At 42.4% G+C, this 13267-nt stretch overlaps 1 protein-coding gene across 3 annotated transcripts in view; it reads right to left on the reverse strand.

The window, feature by feature from the left end:
- Window positions 1-1277: 1277 nt before the first annotated feature.
- UBE2H (ubiquitin conjugating enzyme E2 H) overlaps window positions 1278-13267 on the reverse strand; it is a 98138-nt gene continuing 86148 nt past the window's right edge. For 2 of the 3 annotated variants that reach the window (XM_079932655.1, XM_079932657.1), the window contains 2 exons: window positions 10583-10711; window positions 1279-5699 (listed from right to left, as the gene is read on the reverse strand). In XM_079932655.1, the coding sequence (XP_079788781.1) occupies window positions 5575-5699; window positions 10583-10711 (254 nt within the window). In that variant the 3' untranslated portion in view covers window positions 1279-5574. Of the gene's footprint in view, window positions 5700-10582; window positions 10712-13267 lie in introns of all 3 variants that reach the window. The other variant, XM_079932656.1, reaches the window with a different exon arrangement.

Here is a 13267-nt window from a genome sequence, read left to right on the forward strand (position 1 = left end):
CGGAACAGGGCTCGAATCTGTGTCCTCTGCATTGGCAGGTGGATTCCCAACCACTGCGCCACCAGGGAAGTCCCCCTCATGGGGTTTTTAAAAGCAGCTGCCTGCGTGAGATCAATAGGATGACTGTTCATGTGACCCATAGATCTAATTCTTTCAGCTGGAAAATGGGTGCTCTAAATCCCCAAAGCTCTTTGGGTCCTAAAACTCTAACCTCTGGTCTTGAAACCTTGGTGTTTTTCAGGTTGATATAATATCCTCTCTCAGGATACTGAGTCCTATGGTATGGTTTCATTTCAGAGCCTGTATGGAGTTCTGAGTCACAAAGTGTCAGTCAGAACCTACTAGTTTAGGGACCACATGTTAGAGATGAACCTGAGGCCCACAGAGCTCAAGGCCGCACAGCTGGTTATCAGAAGAGATGGCACCAGGACTCACAGCACTGGTTCCGTCCTTTGGTCCACTGTGACCATGGCTGAGGAGTTAGTGAAGACCAACAGCAAAGCCTTCTGTTGACTGTTTCGTTTCTGAGCACTGGAGGCAGCCAGGGGCGCTTGAGATGTCTGTTGGCAGGGTTCCTGGGTGGCCTTATTACCCTCCTCCTCTCTGGTAGATACAAAGCTGTGCCTACAGTCAACTACATCGGGATGCAGTGAGGAAAAAAAGGGAGTGTGGGAGAAATGAATAAGGAGAAGAAAACAGTGGAAGAGAGTTGGGGGAATGAGGACATGTGACCCAAGGACAACTTTTCCCTTTGTCTAAAGGGTCTCTTCTAACTAAATCCAGCAAAAGTAAATAGACTAATGAGGCAACATCGCCACCTGGTGGCAGATGAGGACATATGCTTTTAGAAAGGAACTGAAATGTTGGGCTAATGCAGTGATCAGCTTCAGAAGCAACACCCACGGCTTTCCCCCTTCCTTGTTGAGGCAGACCAGCCCCAGCAGGAAGCTGTACTGTCTGTGAACTCCAGACCAAGTGGGTACCCTTTGCTCAGCATTAGTTAACAGGGTCTAGAGGTTTGGGCTGAACAGCAACACAGGAGCCATACCTGTTGATCCACATGGGGGTAGGCGGGGTCCTCCAGGCTACAGGACTTCACAGAACAGATGGATTTTCAAGGCTCTGGTAGAGAAGCCTCAGAGCCAGCCCTGTTTATAGCCAGCAGTCACCTGCCACTCCAGGTATAGGGGTAGGGCTCTTGTAGGCAGGGCCTCTCAGTTACTACTGCCTACATATGACAATCCCTTCCCAAACTAACCCAGTCACCTGCCTCGTAGGAGAGTCTCAGTTAAAAAAAAAAAAAAAAAAAAAAAAGCAAGCCATCGTCTGCTGCTCAGAGGAGCCGGATGAGTAGGGAGGGTGTTCTAAAATATCGGGCTTAGTAATCATGGGGGCTATTATCTTATTGATCAAGGTCCAGCCATTTGCCAAGGTATATACACATTTTATTTAAAAAAGTTTACAGTTTTCATTATACACAACTATTAAGAGGTTATAGTCAGAGGAGGCATTTGTCCTGTTGACAGAAGTGCCCACTAGATCATCACAATGCAAGGTAAAAGGTGGAAGGGAGGAGAGGGGGCAAGGAAAAAATAAGTGATAAAAAGCTTAGATTTCAATTAAGGGCTGGTAAGTCCCTTTTATCTCTTCAAGTATCACACAATATGTACCAAATACAATCAGTAAATAATGGCCATTTCTTCCCAAGCCCACGGCCAAGATGAATATTTGCTGAATTAAGAGTCCTGGCCCTTCCTCAGGTGAGTGGAGAAACTGCATACCTGAGGGTTTACTCTCCCTTCCCCCCAAGGGGCCTCCACTCCATTCAGTCCCTAATGGAATCACCAAGGTGTTCAGTGGCCAGAGAAAATATGAACATGGATTCAGAAGTCCAAAGAAATGCAGGTCTTTGAGCTCAATCAGAAATGATTTCAGTCAACAAGGCTGTGAACCCAGTCAGGAAGTTGGTGAGATGAATAAAACTCTAACTTTTGTTAATGGCTTTCACTTTTCTAATTGAGTCCCTAGAACACAGAAGGGTCACATGCCATTTAAAGTCAAACACTAGTTCCCAGAAAGTTGGTATCTAACAACTTCACCACGGGGGCTAGCAGAGGATCTGTCTTTCATGATTCTCAGCCATCCCAATAGGAGGCCTAATAAAAAGCAAGTGTCAGGCCAAGGCCAACTAGGGCTTCAGGGAGCCTTGTGAGGGAAAAAATTCCTTCGAGGGGAGACACTCTTCTGGAGCTTATATCAGCCAGTTGGCAATTAGAACAGCTTTTGGAGTGGAAGAAAAACGTTAGGTACTGGAGAGAGATATGGCAACTTCTGATAATTATCTCACTAGTATAAAACGCTGGTTGAAACTGCACAGCAACCTCAAGTAGCGCGATACAACTGAAGACAAAAGAGCAAATACGCCAGTGTCTAGGTTGGCTACCTTAAAACGCAACCCACGAGGCCCCGGTGCTGGGGTGGCTGGAGGGTAGCGGATTGCAGGCTGCTGTGGTGCAGCCATCTTGCTTGTTGGTGTTTGGCGAGAGCTGGAGCTCAGTCATTTGAACAGGGGCAAAGAATGGCTTGCGCTGGTAAACCACAAGGCAGGATTTCAAAAATGTTGGGTACTAAAGAAGGGAAGGGAAGGGAAGGGAAACTGCCAGAAGCAGCTCTGACCTACCACCACCACCTTTAAAAGCAATAATGTGCAGCCTTTCTGAGGGGCTCTGAATGCTTCTCTGAGTGTTATGATGGGACAACGTGGAAAAGCTTTTGGTGTCATACCACCCCCTGCTCCAGACTCACTCTACCATCTACTACTGGGGGCCCAGAGTCCTCAGAATCACAGCCAGGCCCTCTTCCAGCTTCCTCTCCTACTCCTACCTCTCCCAGGCACAGGGAAGGGACGAAAAGTTAGTGTAAGAAGGGATTCTGTTCAACATATCAAAAGTCAATTTCCAAGTGGAGAGGAAAAGCTCCACACAGAGCCAAAAACATGCATGGGATCAAGGTTAGTGCCCAAAAAGGATAGACTTGCACAGAATGAGAGGGTACAGTGTGATCTGAGCAGCAATTTCCAGGAGCTTCCAGTGCTAGCAGAGAAGCCTAGTTACACCTTTATCACACAGACTTGGATGGGCGCGCACACACGTGCATACACACTGTAGCCATACTCAGATCTGCTTCTTAACCCCTGCAACCTCCAACAAATCTTCATTTGGAAATTCTGCACCAACAGATTCCTAGTGCTGGAGTTCTCGATCACAGGCAAGCTGATGTCTTTTGGTTAGAGAAACATGGATTTAGTCAGGGAGCAGAGCTGTGGCACTGCTCACATACCATCCCTAAACTTGGTTCTACTAGTTTTTGTTTTTGTTTTTTGACAAGATTAAAAGCAATTATTATCTGGACATTATTTTCTTTGAACGGTAATTAGAACACTATTGTTTATACAATATTGAAAAAATACAGTTTTTTATTGTTTGAACTCAAATCACCACCCAGCACTTTAAGCCTACCCTAAGTCGCACCTACAAATAACGGTTATAGCACAAGCAAACTGCTAATTCAGCAGGTAAGCAAGTTAGACAGTGCCAGCAGAGACCCTCCCTCCCCCAAAGTAATGAGAAGACAACGTGCTAGATAAGAGTTAAAGTACTCCATTACATGTTAAATAGTTAATACTACCCTTCCAACAAGCCACAAATGCTAGATAGATAACTCAGTACGGTTAACTAACCACAGCCCTACATAACTGCACTTTTAATTTTTTTTTTAAAAAAGAAAACCTTTTGCTTCATGCCCGTAATTAACATAAAATAAGTAAATTCTTTGTTTTTATTTAGGAAAATAATCATGCTAAAAACAAGTTGTACTTTATATAGATTTTCAAAGAAAAGATTGTGCTTTTTGAATAAAAAAGATAGGGTATCTTCAATCTCATTGACTCAAATTTTGCGGAATATAGCACTTATAAACTAAAAACACACAGAGAGAAGGATTAAATTATCCCAGTAGGACATTCAAAAATCATCTCGAGAAGATTTCAGGATTGGCTAATTTTGCTATTGTCCTACTGGTTGTGTCAACCACCCCCCCACCCCCCCCCACCAGCTAATGTCTGAAGTTCTCCAAATTCAGCAGGCAACACTCAGATCTGAAAGAAACTCTGCCAGCAACCTGGACATATGGTTAGCTGAGTAAACATTTGATTAGCAGGCATTTAAACTGATTTCCTCTTAACACATACAGGAGAGAAAATTCTCTTCCTTCAAAACCTGTTCTACATCATATTTCTGAATCCTTTCCTCCTATTCAGTCTCACTCTGAAAAAAAAAAAAGCTGTTTGTTTTTCCCATGTAGAGTCACTTTGGGTACAAGAACCTTTATTTGTTCCAATTATTACTCATTTTAAATTTAGAATGTGAGTTGGGTCTAAAATACCTATTTCCCACTCCCACGAGCAGACGATGATCAGGCTGCTGCCAAGAGCAGCAGCAGAAGGGAAAACAAAATCAAAACCTGAATGAGAGTACCCAGGAGTCACAGCCACCAGAAGGGTCTTCTTCCCAAGTCTAATGGTCCACTGAGTGGCTGTCCAAGGAGGAGGCCATCTCTTGGTAGGTGAAGATTAAATTTGCAACCTAAGCACAATGCACACACACCAAAAAGAAAAAAAAAAAAAAACCAAACCCCACAACCATCCTCAAATATAAAGCTCTGAGTCCAGGGTAGCAGTCTCACAGTGGCCAACAATAGGATGAGGATGTGACTCTGCACGTGTTGGATGAGAGGAAACATCTTCCCAGTCACTTTTCTCTTCCTGTCCTGTCCTCTCAAAAAACAGGTCTGGATTACAAATTCTACCCCCAAGAAAAAGAATCAGATTCAGAAAACATTTCCAAAAGGTTCTCCAAAGCAAAACACTTGTGGCTGCAGGGCCTGGTAGCGAGAAGGGCAGGAATCTACATATAAAAATGTACTTAAAATCCAAGTCAAAAAAATTATTAGCTCCCTGTTTTATACTGTTACTCCACAGAAATGGGGCCACCTAGGATGCACAGGAAGAAGCAGCTCTGATTCTGACATGGCTGGCTCTAAATGCTCCCAAGCAGGGCTTTTCCTCCCCAATTTCTTCCTTTCCAGTTTGAAAAAGTACTATTCTATCTTCACATCCAAGAGCTGGTTGGTTTGGTTTGTTTCTTTGGAACCGTCAATAAAAGAAGCAACTTTTTCCTGTTATTTTTACTCATGTCTATCTATCAGAGCGGCTGTTTCTTTTGACAGTTCAGTAGCACACAGGCTGACTTGGCTAAATGGACTTATGAATGCATGCATTCGGACCGCATATTGCTACCAAAATGGAATGTGGGAATATGCTATGCACCTCAGGTTGAGAAATGACCAAGAAATCAAGATCTAAAGGGTGATATATAATATATATATATCAATGCTATTATTCATAAAAACCTTGTTTAGTAATAAAAAAAATTGCTTTGTTTAAATATGAATATTATAGTCTGCTTCTCATGGTTAGGAAATAATAGTCTTTCTGAAAAGCAGGTGCTTTTTTTACTACAACTCCATATCCTGGGCCTCATCTTCCGAAAAGTCAGACATAGAACTCTCCGATGAGCTGTCTCCGGTGCCCTCTTCCTGTTCTTTCAGTGCCTCCTCTGTTGCATATTTCTGGATGTACTCTGCACAGGGGGTTGGGATTAAAAAAACACAAGGATAGTGAGCAGGCAGGCATGTGCTTCAGCGACCCCAAAGCTGGCAAGTCCCAGGGAGGTTCAAGCTTTCCCTATTCGGTTTGGGAAGTAGGGAACAGACAATGACAAAGATGACAGTTATTATAGTCACTAAAGCTAAGGGGAAAATTGTGCAGGGAGGTGTCTTTGGAGTTTATGCATTTCACCCTCTTAGTAAGAGAGGCAAATTTGAACACTTGATTTGCAGGGGAACAGATACACTGCACCACCATGCTAGATCTTCTTTGGGCCATTACCTCCCACGTGGATGTGTAGAAGACAGCAGAGCACCCTGGGCCTCGCCTGCAAGGCTCAGGAAGGTCGGCAGACGTCCAGGACAGTGTCTGGGGTTAACCAGGCCCCAGTTTTCCAGCCAGGGCGCTCCCACTCTCTCCTTGTTGCCTACTGATATGGCTGCACTCCTCCAAACTTGATGGACGGGGGAAATGTAAACCTCACATTTTCTTTTACTTTCTATGTTAATAAAACTATTCACCCCCCAGATAGAACAGGACTAGTTATGATTCCATAGTAACTTATAAGGAAATCCCGCATCATTTTTAGATTTGCAGTTATATAATTACAGTCAGCCCAAATCTATTATTTTAGAAATAGATTTTAGTCTAAACAGATCCTGCCTGTCAGGTTTTTGAAGCAGCTGGTGAAGACAGTCTCTCAATCTGCTCAGGAATGAGCTGCTGCCTGGGGACACAGCTAGCCTGAGTGACTTTACCACCTATTAATTTATTTACCTGAAGATTTATGATGCTATAGCCTAGGCTGTATCTGCTAGCTGAAAAAAATGTTAAGAACTGCTGAATACACAATTAAACGTTTTCCTAGAACTCTAGGTGCAGATGGTTTTTCAAGTAAGTAGCCTACACACAATATGAAAAGACAGGACAGAATCCTATCCAGAAAAACACATCCTCACGTCTGAATGCTTTGTTTTTCCTCCTATGGAGTTGCAGGGACTAGAAGAGAAGGTATATGGGCCAAGTCTGAATGATGCAGTGCAGGGCCAGCTAAGATTATTTTCTATATTTTCAAAGGGCTGTTAAAAAGGAAGAAAGAAAGAAAGAATGAGTATGTGACAGAGACCATATGTGGCCAAATCTGGGCCTTTACAGAAAAAGTTTGCAGGCTTCTGACTTACACCCCTACAGATTCATTGGAGCAAAATTTTATGCTGAGATAATGAGATTTCAAAAGCCCCTGGCTAGGTAGGAACTTGCCTTCATTTTTTTGAGAGTGAGAGAAATGTTTACTGAAGTCTTAGAAATTGTATTTTTATTCTCTATTGGGTTGGCTACTTTTTCTTCCTTTGTAGAAAGAAGTTGCTGCACTTTGGCACTGCTCTTGGACACTGTAAGTCGACACTATCAGCCTTCTTCAGTATATTCAAGGAGACCAATGTGTATTAAGTGCTTACTGGGATAAGGCCTTTCAGGAGATAGAAAAATGAAGAGCAAGGTCACTAATGAGCAGGAAACACAGACAAAGATAAAAGCAGTTAGGGGGTTAAGTGCCATCAGTGGGAAGCAGGAGGAAGGGACTGTGGCTCCTGAGAGCCAGGAAGGCAGTATCTGCACTGACCCTTGAAGCAGCTCTGGCAGCTGCAGCATAGGAGACGCCACTCCAGGGGAAAGGCATAGACAGCCTCGCCGAAGCACAGGGGAGAAGGAAGCGGCTGGGATATTAAAACACATTAAGAGAGAACTATATTTGTTTTCTTTCTTTTAAAAAATCTGAAGCAAGTAAGGCAAAATGTACAGGTTTTGCTACAGTTGGATAGTGGGTACGTAGTTAAGTCACTCTGTTTTTCTGTATGGTTGAAAACTTTCCCTGAAGAACTAAGGAAGCAGATACAGTTGGGTATCTAAAATTCATCCAATTTGTGCGTTACATATTGATATATTTAGAGGAGTAAAGGCAAAGATGTAGATCACACACAGTAACAAGAGAGCCCTGAATGGCAGGCTAAGATGCCACTCAGGGAAGGTTTTTGAGAAGTGACATATCTTTAGACAGCTCCAACGGTGCCCCATCCTACAGACAGTCCAATATTTCTTTTTTCTTTTTTTTTGCGGTACACGGGCCTCTCACTGTTGTGGCCTCTCCCATTGCGGAGCATAGGATCCGGACACGCAGGCTCAGCGGCCATGGCTCACGGGCCCAGCCACTCCGCGGCATGTGGGATCTTCCCAGACCAGGGCACGAACCCGTGTCCCCTGCATCGGCAGGCGGACTCTCAACCACTGCGCCACCAGGGAAGCCCAATAATTTACAAGATAAAATAGCACCAACTAAATATGAATCATGTTCACGGTAAGAAAGGTTACATACACTGACCTCAGATGTCAGGCGTGGAAACTGACTACCTGGAGGGGATTATCTAAAGCGGTAAGGGGTGAATTAGCTCCCTAACGGGTGGAGGAAGGAGAGAGGGGCCGAAGGACCCAAATCTTATGAGAATGATCACGTTTAGGAATGGAACGAGAAAAGTTTTCAGAAAGGTAAGGGGTAAAATACCAAAGCTGCAGAGAGGAAAATGGGTCATGAGAAAAATCCAAATGATTAAGAAGACAGGAGGACTTTCCTGGTGGTGCAGTCGTTAAGAATCCTCCTGCCAATGCAGGGGACACAGGTTCGAGCCCTGGTCCGGGAAGATCCCACATGCTGCGGAGCAACTAAGCCCCTGCGCCACAACTACTGAGCCTGTGCTCTAGAGCCTGTGAGCCACAACTACTGAGCCCGCACGCCTAGAGCCCGTGGTCCACAACAGGAGAAGCTCCTGATCGCCGCAACTAGAGAAAGCCTGCATATAGCAGTGAGACCCAATGCAGCCACAAAAAAAAAAAAAAAAAAAAGAGGAGAGAGGAGGGGAAACAAACAGCAGGACTCCTAAAGGAGTCCACAGAAACAGATAAAGGCTTCCGACATGGGGATACCTTTGAGTATGGGGGTGGTGGGTAACCAGGAAGAGAAGGAAGACCAACAGTGCTAGGAGGAAGGATAAATGGAGAACAAGATCATGTTGGTGGGGGGACTGGGTCCGAGAAATAAGATCTCTTATTTCCTGTAGGAAGAAACAAAGAAAAGATTGGCGGGGGCGGGGGGGGGGCCCGATATATATAAAGGTAGGAAGCTGGGGTGAGCTCAGGTCTGATAGTCATGATCTTCTCAGATTACTAAGGAAGTGATAGCCAACACTAATGTTTCAGAAATCTAGAGCCCCCTAAGCTAGAGCTTGCTGTTCAAAGATAAAAACGTAGGTTAGGTTCCTTTTGTAACTGGGACTATAACAGATATGTACTAAAACAGGAATAGTGTTAAATAGAGGCATAATGAATACAAGAACTATAGAAATATGCTCTGCACAGAGATATCTGTGGGTTGCAGACACTGTTAAGTGATTCTTATGTCAAAGTAAGACAGTCTCATAACAGAATTTTATCTGGTTAAAAATGAAATACATGTTTTCTTGAATTATGTTTCTTTGGCTATGTCTGGTTACATAAATTAGATATTAATTTGCAAAGCACCTGAGACCTAAGTAAGTTAATTAGAGTAGATTTATTTTTACTTTATCTCAACAAAAAGTACCAAACAATACCCTACGAGACCAGGGAAGAAGGAGAAGACGAAGAAAAGGAAAAACTACTGTTCAACAAATAGGCCCAGATGCTCACATCCTGTCTCATACTTTCATATTTAAGAGTGAAGACCTATGCATTCTGGGCTCTCATAAATTATTTCTACTGCCATCTCCTGCAAATGTACTCAGAGGGGCTATACACTTTGCAGAAGCTCATGTTCTGAGCTGCTGTGCAGATGAACGAGTCAAGCTAAAAATTGGGTAAATACCAATGCCTGCCATTTGTTAAGAAGAGTAGGCCTATTTTCATGGACTTTGAACTCCTCTCCTTTCTGGTGGAACTTTATGTATCTAGACTTTTCACTATGAAAGTTCTCAAACATAGACAGAGGTAAAAGGACAACGTGGTGAATGCTGGTAACCCTGTGTGTAGCTTTAGCTGTTCTTTCACAACCACATTTTCATTTTAATGAAATTCCCATTAGCCTGTAAACTGAGAATGGGAAAACAGGATCCTAAATCTTAAAGGATGAGCTAACTAGTGCTACCACCATTTGCACATTTCTAAACTTTAATAGCACATTTTAAGTTTTAATAGAAAAATCCATAGCACCAGGGCACTGGGGCCAGGTATCTGCAGTAGAAATGTGCCTTCGATGTAAACTTCCCAAAATGTAAGCAAATCAGTATGGGACCAAGAAAAGAAGCCAGTTGGGTAATTTTTATTCAACAGGTAAAATGATATAATAAAACGAAGTCTAAAGATGAATTTGGTAATTATTTCCCAACTCCCAAAGTTAACTGCTGTCCTGAAGGGCCAGGATGATTCCATTTATAAACCAATGTGAGACTATGCCTTTCAATTAATACTTTACTCTCCAGTCCAATTTTCTAATTTTCTAAGACAAGAGGAAGCAAATGAAAGCAAAGTTTCTTTCAAATAGGGGGTCACAGGGATTTCTGGCAGGGTTATGTCTACTTACCACCCAACTAATAAGTCACCCATTTCCTCATCTTTCCTTTTTTGCTTTCTCTCTCCTTTCTTGCTGAAACCTCCAGCTTTCTAAAGGTGTCTCTGACCCTTGAACCTACAGAGGCTAGTGAGCTCTGCTCTGGCCCACAGCTGTCTCTTTTTAGGCCTGAGAAAAATTACGAGTAACTAAGAAGGGCTTTTAATGATCAAAACCTAACAGACTTAAGTTCTTCTGTCTCAAGGCTAAGCTATTTGCCTTACCTTTAATTTTCTGCTTGTATTCTTCTGGTCGATGGAGGTACATAGCTGCAGCGTCACCATTGAGAGGATCTATGGGGTTGGGATAGGCCAACAACTGGGGCAGGAAGGACTCAAATATATTGGTAAGATCTGAAAAACAAGCAAGAAATATATCATGCATGGAACAAGCAAGTTCACCTAAAATTCACTTGAATTCAGTAGTCAACATATTTAACTACACTGATATTTTTTCATAAAATAGTGGTCCATTACATGTGACTTATATATTCCTTTCAATACCAATTTTTAATTTTAATTTGAAGAACCAGGTACACTTGGTATTCTCTTTGAAAGGCAACTGTCCCAATTCGAATTCACTCCACTCTGTAAACTGAGATTTTAGAAATACTACATGGTTTATTAAAACTTGTACCCCAATACTGTACAGCACTCTACATTCTTACAAAGCAAGCAGTTAATTTCTTAACATCGCCATTTTCTACAGCTTTGAAAATCCCCACTCTGAAAGTATTCAAGCACCAGATCTTAAAAGAACTGAATACAATTATATAAGCCTTGACATTTAATTCAATTCTCCTAACTTCTAATGGAGGTAAATATAACCAGTTTTTCAATTATTCTAGGTAATGAGGGTAGGAACCTATATGAATCACTTAAAATCATAATCATAAGACAGATAAGTACCAATTTACTGCTTTTATTAATAATCATTTTAATAAACATTAACAACTCCCTTCTTACTAGATTCAGCACAAGGTGCTGGGTGCACATCTACATACACAGCAAAAACAACAAAAACCCTGCAGTTACCTAGTGTTTTATAAAGGAAGTAGGGCTTGAAAACCTGTAAAATAAACCACATATCCACATAACTTCAGAGATGCTCTAACTTCCATTCTATTCGCTGCTCAGTTAGCAGACAGTGAACTGTGGAACCTTAGCGCTTCCATCTCTCTGCCCACTCTAGTTACTCATCATGTTTTATAAAAAACATTTCTGTTTCAAGAGGGAATGCTAAAGTATAGTAGCATAGAAACTACTCTTCAATTTATTCTGCTTTTCTAATGGATTTTGTTTTAGAGTGAGTGCTCTCATGCAGTATTGTAAGTGAATGTTTTGTCAAGCCATGTCACTTTAGATTAATGATTCTCAGCCAGGGGTGATGTTGCTTCCCAGCGGCCACTTGGCAATGTGTAGAGAAATTTCTGGTTGTCACAACCGGGTGGGGGAAGGTGCAGGGGTGCCACTAGCGTCTACTGGACAGAGGCCAGGGATGCTGCTAAACATCCTACAACACAATGCACAGGATAGCCCTTCACAACAAATAATTATCTGGGACCAAAATGTCAATAGTGCTGAGGTTGAGAAACCCTGGTCTAGATAAAAGGGGTCAGCAAACTTTTTCGTAAAGGGCCAGAGTAAATACTAATTTAGGCTTGGTGGGCCACATTTGGTCTGTCACAGCTACTCAACATTCAGCCCTGCCACTAGCACAGAAGCAGCCATAGATAATAGATAAACAGATGGGTGTGGCTGTGTTCCAATAAAACTATATACAAAATCAGGCAGCCAACGTTTGCTGACCTCTGCTCTAGAAAATCCTATGAGAAGCAGATCATCCTTGTCACTATAAGGTAAAAAAACTGAGCAGTCAAAAAAAACCTAGAGCTGCACTATTCAATAGAACTTTCTGCAATGATGATAATGATCTGCATCTGCTACCAATATGGTAGCCATGTGGCTACTGAGCACGTGAAATATAGCTGGTTTGACTGTGAGGACTAAATCTTTCATCTTTAATTCTAATTAATTTAAATTTAAATAACTACATGTGGCTAGTAGATCCCATATTGGACCACTCAGGTCTACAGAGTGATATATGGACTGTGCTAGCTGTACTTCATGACAGCCAGCACAGTCCTATCCTCATGCACCAGATACTAACACAGAGCAGGTTTACCTTCAACCCCAACTTAGGGACTTGTTGATAAGGCCAATAAGGCCAACTGATAAGGCCAACTTTCCAAAGAACCACATTAAAGTAAAATTCCCACATACCAGGAAACAAATGCAGAGATCCTTAATCAAAAAAGCAAAACAAAAATGATCTTCCAACATAACCCCAACCATCCGTGGCAGGATTTTCACTGCTGTTTTACATATATATATTTTAAAGGAAGCAACATATTTAACAAACCAATAACTATTCATGGTACAAAATCATTGAAACTATTTGTAAATGCTAAGGGACAGAGAAAAATGCTTATGTTCTAATGCTGAATAGAGAAAGTCTGTAAAATATTATGTTCTCTAGAATTACAATGATGTACACAGTATGATGCATAAAAATATTTTAAAAGTTATGCATAAGAATATTTTAAAAGTTATGTTGGACTTCCCTGGTGCTCCAGTGGTAAAGAATCTGCCTTCCAATGCAGGGAACACAGGTTCAATCCCTGGTCAGGGAACTAAGATCCCACATGCCGTGGGGCAACTAAGCCCGTGCACTGCAACTATCGAGCTTGAATGTCTCAACGAGAGAGCCCGTGTGCTGCAAACTACAAAGCCCATGCGCTCTGGAGCCCGCAGGCCACAACTAGAGAGAAGCTCGAGTGCCACAACGAAGAGACCACGCACTGTAATGAAGGATCTCACAGGCCTCAATGAAGATCCTGTGTGCCCCAG

Source organism: Stenella coeruleoalba (genome assembly GCF_951394435.1).
Source record: "Stenella coeruleoalba genome assembly, chromosome: 9".
Taxonomy (NCBI): domain Eukaryota; kingdom Metazoa; phylum Chordata; class Mammalia; order Artiodactyla; family Delphinidae; genus Stenella; species Stenella coeruleoalba.